General features: G+C 46.2%; 1 protein-coding gene across 2 annotated transcripts; it reads right to left on the reverse strand.

Annotated features, from left to right (window-relative positions):
- On the reverse strand, window positions 1,493-22,591 carry LOC102162880 (pre-mRNA-splicing factor ISY1 homolog). Of its 2 annotated transcripts, XM_021069415.1 has the most exons (12): window positions 22,570-22,591; window positions 22,345-22,459; window positions 20,153-20,175; window positions 19,231-19,282; window positions 18,178-18,243; window positions 17,284-17,326; window positions 12,031-12,143; window positions 10,184-10,301; window positions 6,851-6,973; window positions 3,637-3,755; window positions 2,479-2,565; window positions 1,493-2,154 (listed from the first exon to the last, which is right to left on the reverse strand). In XM_021069415.1, exons 2-12 carry the CDS (start codon window positions 22,345-22,347, stop codon window positions 2,047-2,049), a joined length of 855 nt encoding a protein of 284 aa, XP_020925074.1. In that variant the 5' UTR covers window positions 22,348-22,459; window positions 22,570-22,591; the 3' UTR covers window positions 1,493-2,046. The 2 variants fall into 2 exon arrangements, with proteins under 2 accessions (XP_020925074.1, XP_020925073.1); XM_021069414.1 differs by lacking the exon at window positions 22,570-22,591 and having other exon boundaries at window positions 22,345-22,532.

Consider the following 23,903-nt stretch of genomic DNA (forward strand, 5'->3'; position numbering starts at 1 on the left):
CTGAGTATTAAGGCACAAGAGAAGATGGCTGTTCTAGACTCACAGCAGGGCCCGTGGGGTAGAAAGTCTATGGACACATCTGTAAGCAGAGTTGCCATTTTGGAAACTGCAGGCAGAGCCAAAGCAAATTTAAACCATGAAACAGATTTCATCAAAGTTTCCTGAGACTGGTTCTGGTGCCTCTGAGCATGACTTGGGCCATAGTGATGGCATCTCTACAAGTGGCCACACCAGCCAAGTCACTCCCTGTTGTTCTAGGCCCCGGGTGGGAGCCCTGCAGAGATGTCCATCTGGGCCCCAGGCAAACAGCCAGCACCTGCAGCAGGAAGGAGCCTTGGGTTGGGCCCATCTCTGCCAGGGACACCTGTGTGTTCTCAGGAAACTGCTTCTCTCTCAGAGCCTGGCTTCCTCTGATGCGGGACACTGACTCCAGTACTGCCTACCTCCCTTCTCAGGAAGCCCCTTGAGGCCTCAGGGTGTGGCGGGGGGTGGGGATCAGGGAGGCAGTGCAGGGGGTGTCTATAAACTTAAGGGCTGGGGCAGGGGCTCCTGTTTCTGACTTGGGCCCCGTGGGGAGAAGCCTGCTGGGCTCCACTGCCAGAGTCAGGAAGTCCTGGAGCCTGGATGTTCCAGATGGGCTGCTCTCCAGGCACCTGCCACCATCTTTGCAGGGACGAGAAAGTCCTGCTGTATGAATGGCCTGCTCTCCCTGAAGGCGAGGAGACCTTGGAAGAAAAGCCCATCCCCAGGCCAGTCTGAGCCAGGCTCCCACGACCCCAGGAGCTCGGACCCGGGCGAGGCTGTCCCTCCCTTGCCTCTGCCCACCCCAGGGGACTGCCCAGACCTGAGTAAACTCAGAGGGCACCAGGCCCACTCCTGGACTCTGAGACGGGATGCCAAGGCCGGGGCCCAGAGGTCCTGCCCAGAGTCCCCACTGAGTTCACTCCTGAGCCCCTCTCTGGGTGCTGGGTTCCCAGGCTGAGTCCAACCCTGCCTGGCCCCCAGGGCTCCCCAAGGTCAAGCCTTGACCCTGCCCGGCTCCCTGCACACACAATTGCCCAGCAGCTCAGCCAAGGGGCCCCTCCAGCCCTTCCTCACAGAAGCCAGGACATTAGGGGCCCTGCCCCAGACAAACCCAGGACCCCTCCCTTCTGAGCCTGGGGAGCTGCCCATGCACCCCGCCCAGAGCTGCGGCCTCTGCTGGGGGTTCTCCGCACCGGGAAGGAGACTCAGCAGGGATGGTGGCTTTGGACTCCTGGGCATCTGTGGTGCATATCCCACAAGCCAGTGCTGCAGCCCTGATGTGCAGCTGTGAGTACAGGGGCCCTGCCACCTCCTCAGGTCCCAGGTGGGCTGAGACTGGTCCCAGCCCTCCCACACCCAATTGCAAGTTTCCGGACCCCCATCCCCTGTGGGGACTATGAACTTCACATCCCAGTGCAGCCGTGGCTTCAGGACAGGCCACCCAGGGAACAGACCTCAGACATGGAGGTTTCCCTTTAATACAAAAACCTTTAATAAAAAAGCTCTCTGCAGGACCAGTCCTAAACAGAAGTAGCAAACTCAAGTTCCCACCACCTGGGCAGGAAGCAAGGCCAGCAGAGGGAGCCCAGAGGCAACCTGCCAGCTGTGACATATGGGATGTGGGTTCAGGGCTCACACAGCTGCTCATTCTTCAACAGGAATCACAAATATGCCTTTTTAGGAAAAGCTGCATTTTTCAGTAGTGGACACTAAATGATCATTCCCCCAACAAATAGCAGTAGGTGGCTACTGAGACACTCACAGGCCGCCAGGGAGTAGGCTGTCTTACACACCCAAGATAGAAATAAGTGGGTTCGCACACTTGCAAAACACTGGAAGGAGGCAATGTGGATGCCTTCAGCCCACAGAAAGCCCACCAGGGGCATGGGGCAGTTATCGGAAAGGGACAAAGGAGGCGAGATGCAAAAGGAAGCCTCCGGTGCCACCTGCCAAAGGTTAACATAGGCTGGAGGAACCAAGACCCCCAGCACATCACAGCCCTTTGGACAGCCAAGCTCGGGCCTAGTACCCCAGCAGTCTTTTGGCCTCTTCGCTCTGGGCCTGTAGGGTCTCGCTGGCGTACTTCTGGAGGAGTTCCATCTTCTTCCTCCGCACAAGCGCCTCCTCGATCTGTGGACAAAAAGAGCCAGGGGTTCAGGCAACGCTCCCAGTCAGGCCCTCACCACCCCGCCACTCAACCCCAGGCCAGCCAGAAGGGCATCCACCCAGGAGCCCAACACCCCGGGCAGTGATGAGATTCCCTCTCTCCCACTGGAAGCATGGGAACAGCAGGTGAGAGCCTGCCTCTTGTGGACTCCATGCCCTGTTCTCAGCCCAATGACCAGTGCTGTACGGCCAGAAGCCAGGGCCACCCTAACGACGAGGAAGGACTAGGAAGAGCACTGAACGCTCCGGGGCCCGTACGAGGACAGGCAGCTCGTAGCCTGGACCTACCTCCTGCTGTGATGGCACCGGGACGTGGGCGATGAACTTCTGCTGCCCGTCCTCCCCTCCTTTCTCCTGGCTGCCTTCCTCATCGGACTGCAAAAAGAGGAAGAGGAGCCACGGGGCACATCATTAATGAAAGGCTGGCACTACTAGAAGATGCGCTACTCTCACCATCCTGCACTGTTTTAAGAATCAACAATGAACAAACAACAATGCTGGAGAGGGTGTAGAGAAAAGGGAACCCTCCTCCACTGTTGATGGGAGTGTAAATTGGTACAACCACTATGGAAAATAGTATGGAGGTACCTCAGAAAACTAAATACAGGACTATAATATGACCCAGCAATCCTACTCTTAGTCATCTATCTTTTATTGAAGAAGATACATGCACCACTATGTTCACTGCAGAACTATTCACAATAGCCAAGACATGGAAACAACCTAAATGTCCACTGACAGATGAACAGATTAAGAAGATGTGGTATATATACACAACGGAATACTACTCGGTCATAAAAAAAGAACAAAAGAATGCCATTTGCAGCAACATGGATGGAACCAGAGACTCTCATACTAAGTGAAGTCAGAAAGAAAAAGACAAATACCATATAAGATCACTTATACCTACAATCTAATATACAGACAAATGAGCCCATCTATAGTAAAGAAACAAACTCATGGACTTGGAGAACAGACTTGTGGTTGCCAAAGTGGGTGGAGAAGGAGTGGAATGGACTGGACATTTGGGGTTAGTAAATTCAAACGATTCAATTTAGAGTGGATAGGAAATGAGATCCTGCTGTACAGCACAGGGAACTATATCTAGTCACTTGTGCTGGACATGGAACATGATGGAGGATAATGTGAGAAAAGGAATGTATATATATTATGTATTATGTAACTCCATCTCCAGCCAGTTCAGGAGGGCCTCTCTCTGAGAGGCCAGTAAGCCATCCTGGTGTGAAGCCCAGGTACAAGGGGCTGGCCCAGCCGTTCCTCTCTGGAACCCTCCCTATGATCCCAGGAGGTGACCTTCATCCCCAAGGTCCAGGGGAGGAAGGAGAAAGGAGCAGAGCAGAATCTGGGTGCCAAGATTCCTCCTACCCGCTCCCCAACGGCACAAAGAAGGCAGTGAGCACCCAAGGCTGAGCTCTCCATGCATACCTCCTCCTCTGGAACAGCATAGATGTTGACCTCCTCTTCCTCTTCCTCCTCCTCCTTTTCTCCTCTTGCCAGCCGGGCCTCTCTCTCTGCTTTCCACTTTTCCACTAGTTCGGCTCTGACTGCAGACAAGGGAGCAGAGGTGTTACATACTCTGGCTTCTAAGAAAGCTTTAAACAGCATGCAGGCCAAAGCCAACACAACCCCTCTGCAAAGGGTCTAGGTGGTAGGAACCCCACCTGAGGGCAGTGCAGTCTCACAGCAGCTGCAGGGCAGCTTTTAGGGGACACAACCAGATCCTCTCCATGCATGACTCCAAGTGGCTTCCTGCCAGGCCCAGTGGAAATGGAACCCGTGGATAGCATATTGGCCAAGAGCTCCGACTCCTGACCTCTTGCTTCCTGTCCCTGATCAGTGCCTGCTCAGTGCAGCACTCAGGGACAAGTACCAACTGACCCTTCACGGCCTTGTCACCGAGCTTCTAGAGTGTCGGTGAAAGGCTGAACGTGCTGCTGGGACAATCGCCCTGCCCTACACTGATGGCCCATTAGCCACGTAGCAGATCTAAGGCTGCCTGAGTGGGCATTTCACGATTTCAAGGCAGACCGGGGAGTTCCTGCAGTGGCACAGCTGGTTAAGGATCCGGCCTTGTCTCTGCTTAGGCAGAGTAAGCCGCTGGCCTGGAACAGTGTTTTAAGGATTCAGCATTGCCACAGCTATGGCACAGGTGGCAACTGTAGCTCCGATTCAATCCCTGGCTCAGGAACTTCCATATGCTGGAGTTCAGCTGCAAAAGAAAAAAGGGGGTGGAGGCAGGCTGGTCTGAGGAGGACTCTAGACAGGGGACTCCTGGTGGACAGGGACTAGGTCCAATGCTGAGCCTCTATTTCCCCCACTACTGCTTCCATCCCAGCATGACCCTGCCTGCCTCAGGGACACCAGTTAGTTCACTATCAGACCACATACACTAAAGGCCAAAACAAGGAAACTCCTTTCTGGCACAAAGCACTATTTAAAAACACGTTTTCAGGGAGTTCCCGCTGTGGCTCAGTGGTAGGGAACCCGACTAATATCCCTGAGGATGTGAGTTTGATCCCTGGCCTCACTCAGTGGGTTAAGGATCAGGCATTGCCACAAGCTTCAGTGTAGGTCACAGATATGGCTCAAGTCCTGCGTTGCTGTGGCTGTGGTGAAGGCCAGCAGCTGCAGCTCCAATTTGACCCCTAACCTGGGAACTTCCACATGCCACAGGTACAGCCCTAAAAAGCAAAAACAAAACAAAAATTGTGACCATGGGTCAATATCCAGTCCAACATCTATAAACAGCTCATATAGCTCAAACTACCAATTAAAAAATGGGCAGAAGAGGAGTTCCTGATATGGCACAATGGGTTAAGTATCCAGCTTTGCTGCAGCTATGGTGTAGGTCACAGCTGCAGCTCAGACTCCACCCCGGCCCATTCCTTCCATATGCCAAGGGTGCAAGGGTGCAGCTGAAAAATTAAAAAAAAAAAAAAAAAGGTAGAAGAACAGAATAGACATTTTCCAAAGAGGTAATGAAGATGGCCAATAAGCACTGAAAAAATGCTCAACATCACTAATCATTGGGGAAATAAAAATCAAAACCACAATAAGATCACCTCACACATGTCAGAATGGCTATTATCAAATAGAACACAAATAACAAAATTGGGTGAGAATGTCAAGAAAAGGGGAACCTTGTATACTGTTGCTGGGAATGGAAATTGATGCAGCCACTGTGAAAAACAGGAGGGAAGTTTCTCAAAAAACTAAAAATAGGAGTTCCCATCATGACTCAGCAGTTAATAAATCCAACTAGTATCCATGAGGACACACATGTGATCCCTGGCCTCACCCCAGTGTTGCCGTGAGCTGTGGTGCAGGTCGCAGATGCAGCTCGGATACTGCATTGCTATGGCGGTGGCATAGGCCCTCAGCTACAGCTCTGATTCACACCCTAGCTTGGGAACCTCCATTTTATGCCATGGGTGTGGCCCCAAAAAGACAAAACAAACAAACAAAAAACAAAACCACCTAAAAACAGATCATATGACCCAGCAATTCCACTCCTGGTATTTTTCCAAAGAATACAAAAACATTAATTTGAAAAGATATATGCACGCCCTAAGTTCACTGTAGCATTATTTACAATAGCTAAGATACGGAAGCAACAAAAACGTCCATCAACAGATGAATGGATAAGGATGTAGTATGTACGTGTGTATAGGTATATATTTAAACAAACACATATACACACAATGGATTTACTACTCGACCATAAAAAAGAGTGAAATTTTGCCATTTGGAGCAATATGGATGAACTTGGAGGACATTACGCAAAACGGAATGAGCCAGCTAGACAAAGACAAATACTATATGACTTATCTATTAACTATAAATGGAGAACATAACTTTTAAAAATCATGAATCATGGAGTTCCCATCAAAGTTCAGCAGTAACAAAATCAACTAGGATCCATGAGGATACAGGTTCGATCCCTGGCCTCACTTGGTGGGTCAAGGATCTGGAGTTGCTATGAGCTGCAGTGTAGGTCACAGATGAGGCTTGGATCCTTTGTTGCTGTGGCTGTGGCAGAGGCTGGCAGCTGTAGCGCTGATTCAACCCCTAGTCTGGGAACTTCCATGTGCCATGAGTGCGCCCCTAAAAAGCAAAAAAAAAAAAAAAAAAAAAATTTTGAGTCGCTATATTGTACACCTATATTGTACACTTTCAAAGCCATGAATGTGGTCCTAAAAAGCAAAAAAAAAAAAAAAAAAAAAAAAAAAAATTGCGAGTCACTGTATTGTACACCTATACTGTACACTTTTAAAGCCCTAATGAAGAATTAAAAAATAAATAGGAGTTCCCATCGTGGACAGTGGAAATGACTAGGAACCATGAGGTTACGGGTTTGATCCCTGGCCTCACTCGGTGGGTCAAGGATCTGGCGTTGCCATGAGTCACGGTGCAGATGGCAGACGAGGCTCAGATACCACGTTGCTGTGGCTGTGGTGTAGGCCGGAAGCCATAACTCCGATTCCACCCCTAGCCTGGGAACCCCCTATGCTGCAGGGGCAGCCCTAAAAAGCAAAAATAAATAAATAAATAAATAAATAAATAAATAAAAACCTGTCTTCAAAGGAGAGAAAAGAAACCAGATGCCACCTGTAATGAAATGAAATGCATGTAGACCTACGTTTCTTTTCATATTCTTGTTCCAAAGGCACAATAACACCATCGTCTTCATCTAGGTAACCGTAATATTCAAAATCAATGGCCTTCATGAGCTCAGCACGTGTCTTTCTTGGAGGAGGAAGAGCTAAAAGAAAGGGCACCAATTAGCTGAATTCCCAGCCACAACCACACTCTACCTTCCCCCAATTCAGTGTCACACAGGCACACAGCAGGTGTGGTTGTGAAAATATCACAAGGAGGTGCTTCTCTAGACTAGTAATGGGATTCTATATGTGGTACCACCCTTTTCAAAACAGTGTTAAAATCTTTGACCCCATTAGTTCATTTTGAAGGAATTGATCCTAATTAAAAAAAAACAAACAGGAAAGCTGGCAAAGGCTGTTGGATAGATGATGTGAGTCAGAGTTATTCATACTGTAGTGAGAACATGAACACCTCAGGTCCGTGAACCAAAAGTCATGAATGGGGCCTCCTGCAGACCTGGGGGTGCTGTTCCACAGGCTGCTCTGGCAGTTTCGGGAAACTGCTATGTTCATGAAAAAATATTAAGAATATAGATAAAACAAACAAACAAAAAAACTACAAGCAAAAAAGATAAATGAGAAAGTCCTGAAGAAAATACTTTACAGAGTTCTCATTGTGGTTCAGCAGGTTCAGAACCCTACCTAGTGTCTGTGAAGATGCAGGTTCAATCCCTGGCCTCGCTCAGTGGTTTAAGGATTGGGCATTGCTGTGAGCTGTGGTGTAGGTCACAGATGCGGCTTGGAGCTGGTGTTACCATGGCTGTGACATAAACCTTCAGCTGCAGTTCTGATTCAACCCCTAGCCCAGGAACTTACATATACTGCAGATGCGGCTGTAAAGAAAATACTTTCAGACTAATAATTACTCTTTACAATATTCAGTAATTCTTGAAACTCAAGAGAAATGACAACTCAATAGATTGGTTGCAGAACAAAAGCTAATAATTTAAGAAGAAAAAATTTATACATATGAAAATTTCAATTAGTAATTGAATTATCAATTTCATTAATAATCAGGGAAATAAAAAATAAAAATAATACATTGTTTCAAGCACCACACAGCAAAAATTTCAAAATTATGAAAACCTAGAAATAAACAAAGTCAGCCAAAGGAGGAAGTGACACAAAGTATGGTTAATCCATAACACTCTTCCAAGCTTCACATGCATGCAGAGATCTGAGGACTGTGAGAAGATTTCAGCAGATGGGGGAAAGCCTGTTTCAGGAGGCTCCTCCCATCACCCCATGTGGTAATGAGAATGCTGTCCACTCCCCACCACCCTGAGGGGTGGTCCCCAAGGAGCTACACCACTCAGGATGGGACTGAAACGAGGCAGCCTCAGAAAATCGCACACATTCCTTCTGCTCATAGGATGGAGTTCCGAGCCAAAGTCAACCAGGCTCAATTCTGGGATTCTGCTTCAACTGCTTGGGGAAAAAAATCTGTTACTGAAACAGCACAAAATGGAAGTCCACGATGGACAACTTGCCACCCTAAGTGGGGAGCAAGACAAACAAAAAAGCTCACAGAATGGAAGTTAAAATTGCAACATGGAGGAAGTTCCCCTGTGGCACAGGTTGAGAATCTAGCATTGCTGCAGCTATGGTATAAGCTGCATCTGCTTGTGGGTTTAATCCCTGACATGAGGATGTTGTTTTGATCCCCGGCCTCGCTCAGTGGGTTAAGGATCTGGCGTTGCTGTGACTGTGGCGGAGGGCAGCGGCTTAGTTCCAATTTGACCCCTAGCCTGGGAACTTCCATATGCCATGAGTGTGGCCCTAAAAAGCAAAAAAAAAATTAGGCTTTTCTGCCTAAAGTGAACTGGGTTGAGTCAGTTTATATATAATGATACATAATTTAGTTGATGAACTAGACATGGGAATGAACGGAAAAGGCCTGGAAGGGAACATTACAAATGGGTTGTAATGGTGACAGTTCATCACAAGCAGGGCACTGGTAGAGGGGTCAAGAGGACTATGCTACTATTTAAAACACAAGAGTTAAGACTAATGGGTACTTTCTTATTAAAAAAAAACTATGACTGGAATAAATTAAATTTAGAAACAATGTAAGTGCAGGGAAAAAAAGAAATATATACAGCACAACCTCATTTAGGGTCTTAAAAAAGAGGAAAGGAAGACACCCCAACATGTCAACAATCATCATCTGTAAGTTGTGAAAATGTGGGTGTTTCTTCTGATTTTCTGTATTTTACTTCTCTGTAATAAAATTATATTGCTTTCGTAATGAATGGCATGGTATTTAAACTCCGAATTATTTTAAGCTATGTTAATGACGCACACAAGATCAGTTAGGCATAATGAATTTAAGAATAAGCAGGGCTCAATGGAGGCGGAACCCTATTTTTAAACAAACAGGAAAAGTGGAAGGAAAGACCAGACGGCAACAGCCTGAGGAACACTGCTATCCTCCTCTCAGCTCTTCACACTCCTATAAGATGTTAGGCTGCTTTGCAAAAAGTCAAATTAAAATACATGAAATTCTAGACCAGCAGCCTCCGACTGCACGTCGGGAGGCTGAGGCCCCGTGAAGCCCCTGGCCCAGGGTGAAGGCAGGGGCAGCGAGGGTGCCTGGCTTGGGTCCACTTTCCCCTACTTGTACAAACTGGGCTTCGGCCCACCTTACATTTGTTCCTCGTTTGGTTTTCCAGCTAAACGAGTAGCTGCAACACAGACCTGATCCAATGAACTTGAGAGCAGCCCCAATAAATGTGGGAACTACAAACCAAGCAACCCCTCAGTCAGACTGAAATGGGTGTGCAGAGTGTGGAGTTGGCACCAGTCAACTCTGGGTTCACTCCCACCCCAATGCATGCCTTGGGCTTGTGACTGTGATTCCTGGTGCTTATTTAAAGTTTCTCAGAGTTCTCATCATGGCACAGTGGTTAATGAATCTGACTAGGAACCATGAGGTTGTGGGTTCGATCCCTGGCCTTGCTCAGTGGGTTAAGGATCCGGCGTTGCTGTGAGCTGTGGTGTAGGGTACAGATGTGGCTCGGATCTCACGTTGCTGTGGCTCTGGCGTAGGCCGGTGGCTATAGCTCTGATTCAACCCCTAGCCTGGGAACCTCCATATGCCACGGGAAGCGGCCCTAGAAAAGGCAAAAAGACAAAAAAAAATAAAAATAAAGTTTCTCTATAAAATCTGTGAACAATAATCCTATGATACTATGGGGCTATTGGGTGTCCAAGAAATGTTACAAGAGAAGTGGCCAGCTCATGGCATGTCTGCTGTGACAACCACCACCATGCACTCCTGGCTAAGACCCTCACCAATACCAGCTACTTACGTTCCTTCTCAAACAGTTCTCTGACACCAGGCAAATCTTTCGCTGCTCCAAAGTACTTGTAACCTCGATTTCCTGGGACTTCTTTCCCTTCATGATCCAGCATTTTAGGGCCAACTTTCTTATTGGGAAGGAAAAAGAGAAAATGGATCTGATCCTTAAACCCACTATTTCCATATTTGCAAATACATTTTAAGATAATAACACTAAAGGTGGAAAAAAACAAATGTACATGAAAAATACTTTATCTCTTAAAAATCAACCTAAAGACCTAATAGAGAATGATTTAAGTAAATTATAGCATATTCATGGCTGGACTATATTCTATAGCTTAAAAAAGATGGTCCAGGAGTTCCCATCATGGCTAAGCAGTTAACAAACCCAACTAGTATCCATAAGGACATGGGTTTGATCCCTGGCCTCGCTCAGTGAGTTAAGGATCTGGCATTGCTATGAGCTTGGTGTAGATTGCAGATGTGGCTCAGATCCTGTGTTGCTGTGGCTGTGGTGTAGGCTGGCGGCTACAGCTCCAATTGGACCCCTAGCCTGGGAACCTCCATATGCCATGGGTGCAGCCATAAAAAGACAAAAAAAACAACAAAAAAAAACAAACAAAAAAAACCCGATGGGTCACTGCTGTGGCACTGGTTTGAATCCTGGCCCAGGAACTTCCACATGCTCCAGACACAGCAAAAAAAAAAAAAAGAAAGAAAGAAAGAAAGAAAAAAAAAAAAAAAACCCAAAAAACAAACAAAAAAAGATTCTAGAAGGAAATACATAAAAATGTTAATGTTGATTCTGGAAGGCGAAACTTGAGAATATCTTACATGTTAGTTTTATAACGCTTCCAGGAGGGCCAATAAACTCCTGCATGACTTACAGCATCTGACAGGAAGCAAAATCACCACCAAGAGCTACTGAAGATGTGAGATGAGAGAGGTCCTAGCCCAGTGCCTAGAAGAGAACAAGTGCTCAAGGAATAGGAGTGCCTTTCCTTCTGCAACAGAAGGAACAATGACCTCAATTTTATGCCAGGCACTCAGGCGAGAATTATGGTTTTGTCACAGACTGTCATAGAGGTGACAAAACCAACATGGAGAAAAACCGAATATAGTTGTTACAGAACATTTTATAGTCCACTGACTAGATGCTACTGGGTCAAATGACCAGAGGTAGATCTCTTCACAAATGGGGAAATGTAGTAGGCCCTGGGGCAGCATCTTTCAAAGGTGAGACCCACTTGGTGGGTCATGAAATCCATTAAGGGGTCACAATCATCAATCTTTAAAAAATTAAAATAAAACAGAATAGAAACTATCCAAGTGTATCAACACATTCCAAGTATTTTTAGCACATATTTGTGTGTACTGGTTTGTGATACAGTGACTCTGTGTTTGAGTGTTTTATAATGGGTCATGGTCCTAAAGACTTGACAGTCACTGTTCTAGAATTTTGCATTTAAAGAATCTAAAGAAAAAAAAAAGAATGGGAGTGTCCCCAAGGCCCCCTCAAGTAAAGAAGCTGACAACAGTTGTTTCAATTCTCAAGGAATTTAGAGAAGAATGTGAGGGGTCAAGGTCATTTCAAACAAGAGGCCCAGAAAGACTGAGCAGCTTACCCTGGAACATCTGGCCAGTAAACTTTCTGAGGCCTGTGCTGTGGAGCCTCAAGCACCACTGGGCCTGTGCCTTCATGTTTCCTGTCCACGTGTAACAGGCGCTTTCAGTCTTTCATTTCTCAAGTGCCTCCCTGGGCAGGCCCGCTGGGATGCAAAGTGAGAAAGGACCCACTCTACCTGCAGAAGGCTCCTCAGCTCAACCCAAAGGCCATGGGGGTGGCAGCTTACTTACTCCATAATCAGGACCACCCAGCTCCTTGATCCGGACCTCCCAGTGTCCTTTCTCTCTTAGCAGCTTGTTAATTTCATCATTCAGGTCACGAATTCGGAATTCACCTAAACCAGCTAGAAAACAAAAACATCCTATCATTTCCTGAAAATACCATTAATGTCATACGCTTAGAAGTGAAAATCGAAGTTCCTCATTGTCACTCAGGGAGTTAAGAACCTGACTAGTATCCATGAGGATGTGGGTTTAATCCCTGGCCTCACTCGGTGGGTTAAGGATCTGCATTGCTGTGAGCTGCAGCATAGGTCACAGACACAGCTCAGATCTGGTGTTGCTGTGGCTGTGCTGCAGGCCTCAGCTGCAGCTCCAGTTTGACTCCTGGCCTGGGAACTTTCATATGCCTCAGATGCAGCCTTTAAAAAAAAAAAAGGCGATTATCAACACCTACAAAGGTGGAGTTCTCATGGCTCAGCAGAAATGAATCTGACTGGTATCCATGAGAACGCAGGTTCAATCCCTGGCCTTGCTCAGTGGGTTAAGGATCCGACATTGCTGTGAGCTGTGGTGTAGGTCGCAGACACGGCTCAGATCTGGTGTTGCTGTAGCTATGGTATAGGCCAGCGGCTACAGCTTCAATTCAACTCCTAGCCTGGACCTCCATATGCTGTGAGTGCAGCCCTAAAAGGGGGGGGGGACACCTACAAAGGTGCACAACACAAAAAATACCCTTGCAAATTATGAGAAAAACCATCCACACCAAAATCACGAAAGGTCAAGAATGATGAACAACGGTTCCCAGCAGCTCTGAAGGGGAAAAAAAACCTTAGAAAAAAATTTCAAAAAAGGGGGGGGGGGAGTATTTGCAAAGAAAAATAAAAAATTCCATCTGATTGCCAAAAAAAAATTCATCCTCACCAGAAACCAAAAAAAATACAAACTAAAGCAACCTTGCAGTTCTACTTTACACCACCACTAAAACTGCAAAATCTGAGATGGCGGCACTCAGCATCCAAGGCCAGCAAAGATGCAGGGAGGGCAGCATAAGCGCTCCTGTACATAGGAACACCTTTTGATAAAGATGATCGCCTAAGAATTAAGCCTTAGAAATGAATTGACTGATTAATTGATTTTCTTCCTTTCAATGTGTTAAGATCTAGTAACTCAAATTCATTATTGTTTCTCTTTTTCATTTTTTTAAAATTAATGTATAGTTGATTTACAGTGTTGTGTCAATTTCTGCTCTACAGCAAAGTGACCCAGTCATACATACGTACATACACATCTTGGGACTAATTTGCTTTTTTTTTTTTTTTTTTTTGTCTTTTTGCCTTTTGAGGGCTGCTCCTACGGCATATGAAGGTTCCCAGGCTAGGGGTCGAATCGGAGTTGTAGCCACAGGCCTATGCCAGAGCCACAGCAATGTGGGATCCAAGCCGCATCTGCGACCTACACCACAGCTCACGGCAACACTGGATCTTGAACCTACTGAGCAAGGCTAGGGATGAACCTGCAACTCATGGTTCCTGATCCGATTTCTTAACCACTGATCCACGGTGGGAACTCCTTAAGGGACTAATTTAAAGGGATTAGCACAGGGGAGTTTGCTGAGGTCTTTGGCGGCCAAGAGCCCGGAGCAGCTAGGACGTTCCACCAGAGGAGGGAGGATGGTTAATGAATCCTGACATGCTGAAGTGAGCATTGCGCAGCTTTCATAAGGGAGAGCTCCCCCCTTCTCCAGTGCACTGCCTCTGTACCTATGCCTAGTCAGGTGGCCACAACTGTGTGCCCTTATCTCTAGACTTATTCTATCCATTGGTCTGTGTGTCTATTTTTCACCAATACCACATTATCTTGAATACTTTTAGCTTTACATTAAATCTTGAAATTAGGTGTTATGAAAACTACTATTTTGTTCTCTTTCAAAACTTTTTTGGCTTGGAGTTCTCACTGTGGCTCAGCGGAAACGAACCCAACTAGTATCCCTGAAGATGCAGGTTAATCCCTGGCTCAGTAGATTAAAAGATCTGGTGTTGCTGTGAGCTGTGGTGTAGGTCGCAGACACAGCTTGGATCTGGTGTTGCTGTGACTGTGGCGCAGGTTGGCAGCTACAGTTCCAAATCCCTAGCCTAGGAACTATATGCCATAGATGCGGCACTTAAAGAGACCAAAAAAAAAAAAAAAAAAAGTTTTGGCTATTCTAGTTCCTTTGCCTTTCCATTTAAATTTTAGAAACAGCAGTTCCCATCATGGCTCAGCAGTAACAGCCCAACTAGAATCCATGAGGACTCAGATTCAATTCCTAGCTTTGCTCGGTGGGCTAAGGATCTGGCATTCCTGTGAGCTGTGGTATAGGTCACAGATGCAGCTCAGATCCTGCATTGCTGTGGCTGTGGTATGGGTCAGCAGCTGTAGCTCAGATTCAGTCCCTAGCCTGGGAACCTCTATGTCATGGGTACAACCCTTAAAAAAAAAAAAAAAGAAAATTACGTCATGCTTTTCTTCCTTTCCAATCTTTGCAGCTTTTATTTCTTTTTTGCTTTACTGCACTAGTTAGAAATTCCAGTACTTTTTTTTTTTTGGTCTTTTTGCCCTTTCTAGGGCTGCACCCACGGCATGTGGAGGTTCCCAGGCTAGGGTCTAATTGGAGCTATAGCCACCGGCCTATGCCAGAGCCACAGCAATGAGGGATCCGAGCCTCGTCTGTGACCTACACCACAGCTCACGGCAATGCCAGATCCTTAACTCACTGAGCAAGGCCAGGGATTGAACCTGCAACCTCATGGTTCCTAGTCAGATTCATTAACCACTGCACCATGAAGGGAACTCCAAATTCCAGTACAATATTGAAGACATGAAAATGGGTATCTCCACCTTGTTCCTGATCTTAGGAGAAAAGCAGGTAATCTTTCAGCATTAAGTATGATGCTGGGCTGTGTTCTTGGTAGAAGTGCTTTATCAGGGAAAAAAGCTCCCCTTTATTCCCAGTTAGCTGAGAGTTTTTATGAATGAATGATAAATTTTGTCAAATACTTTATCTACTGAGACGATATAGTTTTTCTTCTTTAGAATAATGATATAGTGAATTATATTAATTTTTGAATGCTGAATCACCCATGCATTCCCAGGATAAATCCTAACTGGTTGTGATATATTATCCTTCTTATAAATTGCTGGATTTGATTTGCAATTTTTTTTTTTCTTTTGAGGGTCATACCTGTGGCATGTGCAGGTTTCCAGGCTAGGGGTAGCCCACATTGGAGCTAGAGCTGCCGGCCTAGGCCACGACCACAGCAAAGCAGGATCTGAGCTACATCTGTGACCTATACCACAGCTCATGGCAATGCCAGATGCTTAACCCACTGAGCGAGGCAAGGGATAGAACCTGCAAACTCATGGTGCCTAATCGGATTTGTTTCCACTGTGCCATGATGGAAACTCCTTGATTTGCTAATGTCCTTTTGAGATTTTTATGCCTATACTCATTAAGGAATATAGTCTGTAGTTTTCTTGCAATGTTTTTCTGATTTTAGTATCAAGTTAACACATACCAAAATTTATAGAGAATTTCCTGGTGGCCTAGCAGTTAAGGACCTGGTGTTGTCACTGCTGTAGCTCAGGTCACTGATGTGGCACAGATTTGAGCCCTGGCCTGGGAATTCCAACATGCCAAGAGCGTAGACAAAAAGAAAAAAGAAAAAAAAAAGTATTTTGAAATAAATTACAAGTGTTCATTCTTCAGCCTTCTGGAAGAAACTGTGTAGAAGTGATATTCTTTATGTCTGGTTACTGACCAGTGAAGCCATCTGGGCCTAGAATCTTCTTTGTTAGAAGGCTTAACTATGAATTCAATTTCTTTTGTAAATAAAGGTTCATTCAGGTTATCTATTTCTTCTTGAACAGCAGCACAACTAAAGCTCTGGGTCAGAAAACTCTTCTGAGAATGCTTAGCAGCATCTCGGGCCTCCCCCCATAGATGTCAGCAGCACCTCCAGACAGGGGCAAGTGTCGCTGGGGGCAAAAGTGACGGTGGTTAAGAACTACTTCTCTTGGGGGCTCCCATTGTGGCTCAGGGGGTTACGAATCCAACTAGCATCTGGGAGGATGTGGGTTTGATCCCTGGTCTCGCTCAGTGGGTTAAGGATCTGACACTGCCATGAGCTGTGGTGTAGGTTGCAGATGATGTGGCTGTGGCAAAGGCCAGCAGTGCAGCTTCGATTCAACCCCTAGCCTGGGAACTTACGTATGCCACAGGTGCAGCCCTAAAAAGCAAAAACCAAACCAAACCAAACACCACTTCTCTTAAGTGAGCTTTGGCAGTATGTGTCTTTCAAAGAGTGGCCCATTTGATCTAAGTTGTTAAGGGCCTAAAATTGTGTGTAATATTCCTTTATCCTCTTAAGGGCTAAAGAATCTGCAGCGATGTTCCCAATTTCATTCTCTTTGGACATGCTCATATGGACGTTCCCAGGCTAAGGGTTGAATCAGAGCTACATCTGCCGGCCTACACCACAGCCATGCCAAATCCAAGCCATGTCTTTGATCTACACCACAGTTCAGTTCATGGCAAGGCCGGATCCTTGACCCACTGAGTGAGGCCCGGGATTGAACCCGCATCCTCATAGATACTAGCCAGATTCATTTCTGCTCTGCCACAACGGGAACTCCCAATATCATTCTTAATGTTACTAATCTGTGTCTTCTTTTATTCTTGATCAGTATGACTGTAAGTTTATCAATTTTACTGATCTTTTTAAAGAATCAGTTTATGATTTATTTTTTCTATTCATTTTTTGTATTCAATTTAATTGACTTCTACTCTTTTTACTTCCTTGCTTCTGTTTACTTTGGATTTAATTTGCTCTTCCTTTTTAGTTTATTACGTAAAAGCTTAGATCACTGATTTGAGACTTATTTTCTATTCTTTTAATGCTAGAAATTTACATCTAAGCAGTGTTTTAGCTGCATACCATACTTTTTTTTGTTGTTGTTGTTGTTGTCTTTTTTAGGGCTGCACCCACGGGATATGGAGGTTCCCAGGCTAGGGGTCAAATTGGAGCTACTGTGGTCTTTTTTTGCTAGAGTGGTCTTATAAATGTCAACTAAGTCAAATTAATAGTACTGATGGTACTGTTCAATTCTATGTCCTTCATGATTTTCTATCTACTCGTTCTCATGATTATCAAGAGAGGAGGTTGAAGTCCCCAAATCTAATTGTGGATTTGAAAATCAAGCACTTTAAAGAGAAGGCTAGCTTACCATTCTGAATTTGAGCCACTTTTTTAGAGATCTCTCCAATGATCTGTGAAAAAAATAAAGGCAATAAATTTGTATGACTTTTGAATATGTCTGAAAGCATAAGAAAACTATAATTCAAAATTACTAATTAAAAAATCTTTTTTTTTTTTTTTTTTGGTCTTTTTAAGGACACGCCCACAGCATAGGGAGGTTCCCAAGCTAGAGGTCCAATTGGAGCTACAGCTGCCGGCCCACACCATAGCCACAGCAATGCCAGATCCTTGACCCGCTGATCGAGGCCAGGGATCGAACCCACAACCTCATGGCTCCTAGTCAGATTTGTTTCCATTGTGCCATGATAGAAACTCCACTAATTAAAAATTCTTTAAAATAGATTGGAGTTCCCGTTGTGGCTCAGTGGTTAACGAATCTGACTAGGAACCATGAGGTTGCGGGTTCGATCCCTGGCCTTCCTCAGGGGGTTTGGGATCTGGCATTGCCGTGAGCTGTGGTGTAGGTCAAAGACGCGGCTTGGATCCCGAGTTGCTGTGGCTCTGGTGTAGGCTGGTGGCTACAGCTCCGATTCGACCCCTAGCCTGGGAAACTCCATATGCCGCTGGAGCGGCCCAAGAAATGGCAAAAAGACCAAAAAAAAAAAGTCAACAAGGACCTCCAGTATAGTACAGGGAAATATTTTGTAACAACCTACAAGGGAAAAGAATCTGAAAAAAATACATATATATTTATGTGTATGTGTAACTGAATGCTCTCCTGAAATGAATACACTGTAAATAAATCATGCTTCAATAAAAAAATTTAAAAATTCCTAGATTCCTGGTTTAAGAATCATACAGATAATAAAAAGCAATCAGAGACTTTTGACTTCTATGAAGATCAGGTTTACCCACAAAGTACCTGTCGTCTCCACTTCTCAGCTTTGGGCAGCTCAGTACACTCTGAGGCGAGGAAGGGTCTTCGCTCCTAAGGGAAAGCAAAATACATATGCTGCAATTGAAATGTATGAAATTACAAGCTTCTTGCAACATTCACAACTGATTCAGGCCTGAAGCCTAAAATGTCTAACAGTCTAAAGACACTTGAAGTTTCAGTTCCAGATGAACTTCATCACACCTTAAACCCCATTCTGAAATCTCTGCTTAGGAAACACTCGGCAGACACAAACATTTATTGCATGGTATCTGGTACAGGGAGCTGCTGGAAATGACTTAAAATCTAAAACACCTCCCCTTGAGCAGTGGGTGGGTTAATCCAAGTATATCTCTTACAATCAGCCCTCAGTATTCAAGGTTCCTCTGCATGCACCAACCACAAACCATGTTACACTGTCATACTTACTACTGACAAATATCCATGTATAAATGGACCCACACAGCTGAAACCCATGTTGTTCAGGGTCAACTGTTACAGAAAGACAGCTAAGTACACACACTAGGTGATATCCATTTCAGGGCATATTTATACCAGCTTAAGAAATGACAGCTAGCAGTGTTTAGAACATACAAATATGTGTGCATGCGCATGTGTCCGTGCATGTGCATACAGGTCTGTGTGCAGGCATATGTATATTTTAAAGAGAAAGGGGGACTATTCAAAGAATGGTACATGTCACCCCAACCTGGCTGAGTCTTCGTGAGTTGGGGTCACTTACTGGTCCCAACTTAGTGCTGCTCCCCACCGCACACCCACTTCCTACTATTCAATGTTAGACAGGGCTGAGACAATACAGAAACCCAGTCAACACATGACATTGGAGAGAGCAGTACAAGCAGCTAGACCATCACATTGCCCCAACACAGCCACACCTAGGACTCTAGTGGACAAGCTCCTAAGGTACAGGGAAACACACACAAGATACAAGAAGATGTGGAGTCTGAAGTCTGCACACGAGGGAGTTTTACCACACTTGTCCTTGACGCTTTCAAAGTCATGAGGAAGATTTAAACTGACCTTTACTTTTCCCTCTTCCAGCTGAGCTTGGCGAAATCTTGCCAAGGCCGTCCTACCGGGAATAGAGAAGACTCTGTTAGATCCTGCTCACAGATTTCTTATCCCAAAGTTCCTGGATGGTTAAATCTGCTCATCACCATACAGAATGTTACTCAGAGTGTGTGTGTGTGTATGTATGTGTGTTTGTATATATATATATATATATATTTTAATTGAGAAACCACAGAGAAGTTATGGGTTTCCATGCTCCTAAGAGTCAGGTCTATAAGGATTTGGGTTTCTGAATACCCAAGTGTCTATTTACCTACACTGTATCATAAGAACTGTGGGAAACAACCTATCAGACCACTGTGGTGACCAACACATTCAGGTGTTGAAAGACTAATACTACGGAGTGTTGCAGCTGGCACTCTTAAAGCCCCTGCACCACCCAGGTGAGCAAATGTTCATCCAGTTTAAGTTCCAGCAGCTGTCAGAGCACTATGGGGTGGAGTTCCCACTGTGGCACGGTGGGTCAAGCACCTACTTTTGACACAGCTGTGGCATAGGTCAAAGCTGCAGCTTGGATTCGATCCCTGGCCTGGGAACTTCCATATGCCACAGGTGCGGCCTCAAAAAAGTAAATACTACGGGGGAGTTCCCTGGTGACCTAGTAATTAAAGACTCAGCTTTGTCATTGCTGTGGCTCAGGTTACTGCTGTAGGAAGGAGTCAGTCTCTGACCTGGGAACTGCATGCCAAGAGCACAGCCAAAAAAAAAAAAGAAAACACTATAGGGAAAATGAATGGGCAAATATATGAATACTACTGCAACATCTGTAGAAAAAGGAACATATACCAAAAGACCATAGGAAAAAAGGGCTCTGTGGTGGTAATTAATTAAGCCGCATAAAATTCACAGACAAAATCAAGTTGACACTTACATGGCCTTTTCCGCGTTTCGGGCCTAAAAGGAGAGAGGAGGGAAGAAAAATGCCCATGTTTGAAAGAGCTTTTTTTTTTCATTTCCTTTTTATATACGTTTCACAAGGACACTACTTTAGATAAGTCACAAGCAGAACATGTGAACTAGTACAGTAACAAGAGCAAAAATCAAGACGTCCAAGTCCTGCTGAGGCTGCCCCCTCTACCTAAAATCTTTACTCCTCCACTGTCCCACCCCCTTGGCTCTAGCTAACTTCTACTCATCCTTCAGAATTCACCTGTGTCATCACCATCCCAGACAATTCTCCCATGACACCTTTTTTCCTTCTTCCTCTCTGTCTGGGTTCACACCTATCATGCACTTTCCACCCAGAATCACATGTCTGTCCCCTGCCAGTGGAATTTGTGAAGGAAAGACTGGCTTTTAAAAGGGAGATTTAGGAGTTCCCGTAGTGGTGTAACGGAAACGAATCCAACTAGGAACCATGAGGCTTTGGGTTCGATCCCTGGCCTCGTTTCAGGTTGAGGACCCCTTGTTGCCACGAGGTGTGGTGTAGGTCACAGACATGGGTTGGATCCTGTGTTGCTGTGGCTGTGGCGTAGACTGGCAATTGTAGCTCCGATTTGACCCCTACCCTGGGAACCTCCATATGCCAGAGGTACGGCCCTAAAAAGCAAAACAAAATAAAATAAAATAAAAGTAAAAGTGAGTATTATGTAAATACCGCTTCACCAATGTCAAGTCAATTATCCTTGAAACACATTGTCAGGCAGGGGCATATGTTTTCTCGGTTGTATTTTAAGTAGAAGGTGGACTTGCTGAGTCAAGGACTTGAGTTTTACTCCTGGCTCTTCCACTTAACCATCCCTGAGAAACTGCCTCTGTAAGCCTCAGTTTCCCCATCTTTATAGCAGGGACCATACCTCTTACCTCACAGAGCTGTCATGATGATTTAATAAGTAACTGAAGACATCTGGCATGCAGTTTATTTTTAAATGGAGCTGCAGCTGCCAGCCTATGCCACAGCAACTCAGGATCCAAAGCGAGGTCTGTGACCTGCACCACAGTTCATGGCAATGCCGAATCCCAGATCCACTGAGTAAGGCCAGGGATTGAACCCAAATCCTCACAGATACTAGTCGGATTTGTTTCCACTGCATCACAATGAGAACTCCCCGGCATGCAGTTTGTAGATGCTCAGCAAAAGTGAGATCGATTTAAATCTTTCTGACCCTCTTTTTCACGGGACAGAGAAACAAATTTGGCAAATGCTTATATATAAAAGTGAACACATATCTACTAAGGGATAAAACTGAGAGGCTGTCCCAGGAGAAGCCATCATCTTGAAGGCTGAGGCTGTCCTCACCTTAATTAGTCATCAAAGCCTACACATTCTAAGTATTTAATTCAGTGTTTCTCCACAATGACTCCATGCTTAAAAAACAGCATGCTGGGTACTAGAATTTTGGTCATGGTTCTTGCTTTTACGGGAACTCATAGGAACTTCCACCTCAAAACAATGTATGATGTGATGAGGGCTTGTACAACCGCAAATGTGAAGGTATGATGAGGGCAGTTACAGAAAATACCCAACCACTCCTGAAGCCAGAAACATCCAGGCCCAGGGATCCTTCTCCCGGGCTAGGGAAAGGAGAGCGGGAATGCCCCAGGCTTGTCAGAGTTCAGAAACGAAGCTCGAGGCTGAGCCGGCCAGCAGGAAGCAGCAGTACGGGACATATCGTCCAAAGCCTGGGGAACAGAAACGGCTGCTTTTGCCCTAAGGATTCACAACCTCCTGCAACGACACTATGTAGCACTCTTTCCGTTCCTGGGCGCAGACGACGCGCCAAGGCACCGAGTGAGACGTTAACTAAGCTACGGTGAAAGACCCTGTGCTCTGCGAGTGTCTATCCAGTCGGGGGAGACACACAGCAAACGGCGTGGGGCCGGCCTGGCGCCTGCCCAGCCTCGGTTTTCCCGATGAGTAACTACAGCGCTCCACACCGGCTGCGGACGACAGGGCGGTTGCCGAGGTCCAGTTTCCCCCAACTTGTGAGCGAAGACGAGACGGGAAGGGACTCCCCGCGTCACAGCCGCGGAGCTGGAGGACGCAGGCGGGCCGCCGGAGAGCCCCAGGCCGGGCACCCTCACGGCCTACCGCTCTCTCCCCTTACTCCCAACCCTACTCACCATGATGCGAGAGAGAGCGCCGCCCTTGGGCCCAGCGGCCCCAACCCACGTAGATTCACCTCCCGACGCGCGGCTAATAGGAACCGGACTTTAGTTGAAAGCACCACCAGTTTCTCTATCGGACGGAAAAATGGAAAGGACCGGAAGTGAGCGACCGGAAGCAAAACGGAGAATTGGCCTGGGGAGGGGGAGGAAATGAACGCGCATTCCCCTAGACAGCCTCACCATGGCGTTTGGACGGCGCACCAAAGCGCACGTACAAAAAAAAAAGGACGTTGGCAGAACTGCGCTTGCGCAATGTGACTGACGTGGCTGGTCCACTGGCTTTGCTCTCGCGATAAAACGCGAGATTTCTAGCAGTAACTGCTGCAACTTCGGATCTCGCTCTGCATTTGCGTCTAAGGAGGTGCGGGCTTTCGAACGCCGCAGTAGTTACGCGTCCCGCGGACCCTGTCTGATTCTGAAAGAACAGACACACCGTGTGCGGGCCTCGTCAACTCCTGCCCGCCTCTCTGGCATTTACATGGGGCCTATGCTTTTTCTGAGATTTTCTCCTGGAATCGCGGGGTCAGAGCTGGACCAGTGCTTGAGGTCACTTTCTTTTAAAATAGAAATGTAAGGTCCAAGGAAGAAAAACGCACTTACTGGAGGAGGCTGATGAGAGAGGTGGTGTATCACTGCCCGCAGAGGGGAAGTCGGTAGGTGTGTGCTGGGCACATTGCTGGGATCGGAAGGTCCTTAGTCAAGGACCGGGAAGGCAGGGGAGAGGCCACGATCCGGATGGTTCTGCTGGCTCCTCCCACAGGGTGTCAGTGTTGCAGTGAACTGTGGTGTGGAATTCAGGCGAGGGCTGGTGGCTACTTCAGCCACTTACAGCGGCTGGCCCTTTGCAAGCACGGTGCTTCGCCGCGGTTACTTCTGCCACTGGCACACCGGCCGCAGTCAGGAAGCACCACATCAGGCAGGACGGACACGTACTGGGAATGGGCACCAGGGTCAGGCCTGAACTATGACCAGTATTCTCCGTGAACGTTTAGGAGGGGCTATGGCCGTCGCACCTCCGCAGCAGCTAGATATGAGTCTGCTAATAAATAATGGCCAGTGGGAATTGAATGAAAGGAATGTGTGTCGCTTAGGCGGTACCATGCAAAGTACCCACGTTCCTTCTCTGGTGACTATGGGAACAGCCACCTTGAACTCAGAAATGAAGTATTGTGATCATTTGGATGGTCCTTCCCTAGCTGACAGCCACTTTCAGACTCCAAGGGCAGACAGTCCTTAGTACGTGGAAGTCATTGAGTTGCTGAAAGATTTCAGGCTTTACCTGGAGCCCACTACTCAATCTTCAGTTGTGTAAACCAGTAAATTCCCTTTAGTGTTGAAATCAGTGAGAGTCTGACTTCCTGGTACTTGAAACAGCATGCTGATCCATTTATCTTGCCAGTCTGCTAAAGTCCTTCCTCTGCTCATCCTGCTGCTGTTTTTTGTCTTTTTAGGGCCACACCCTCCACAAAAGAAGTTCCCAGTCTAGGGGTCAAATCAGAGCTGTAGCCGCCAGC

The sequence above is a fragment of the Sus scrofa genome, chromosome 13, assembly GCF_000003025.6.
Source record: "Sus scrofa isolate TJ Tabasco breed Duroc chromosome 13, Sscrofa11.1, whole genome shotgun sequence".
Classification (NCBI taxonomy): Eukaryota; Metazoa; Chordata; class Mammalia; order Artiodactyla; family Suidae; genus Sus; species Sus scrofa.

Bases quoted from the DNA above. Each gene is read 5' to 3' on its own strand.
- LOC102162880 (XM_021069415.1), bottom strand. The intron at 18,244-19,230 runs GTCAGTTTAAAT...GCTTTCCCTTAG, and splicing joins TGGAAGAGGGAAAAGTAAAG to GAGCGAAGACCCTTCCTCGC. The intron at 10,302-12,030 runs GTAAGTAAGCTG...CTTCCCAATAAG, and splicing joins TGGGTGGTCCTGATTATGGA to AAAGTTGGCCCTAAAATGCT.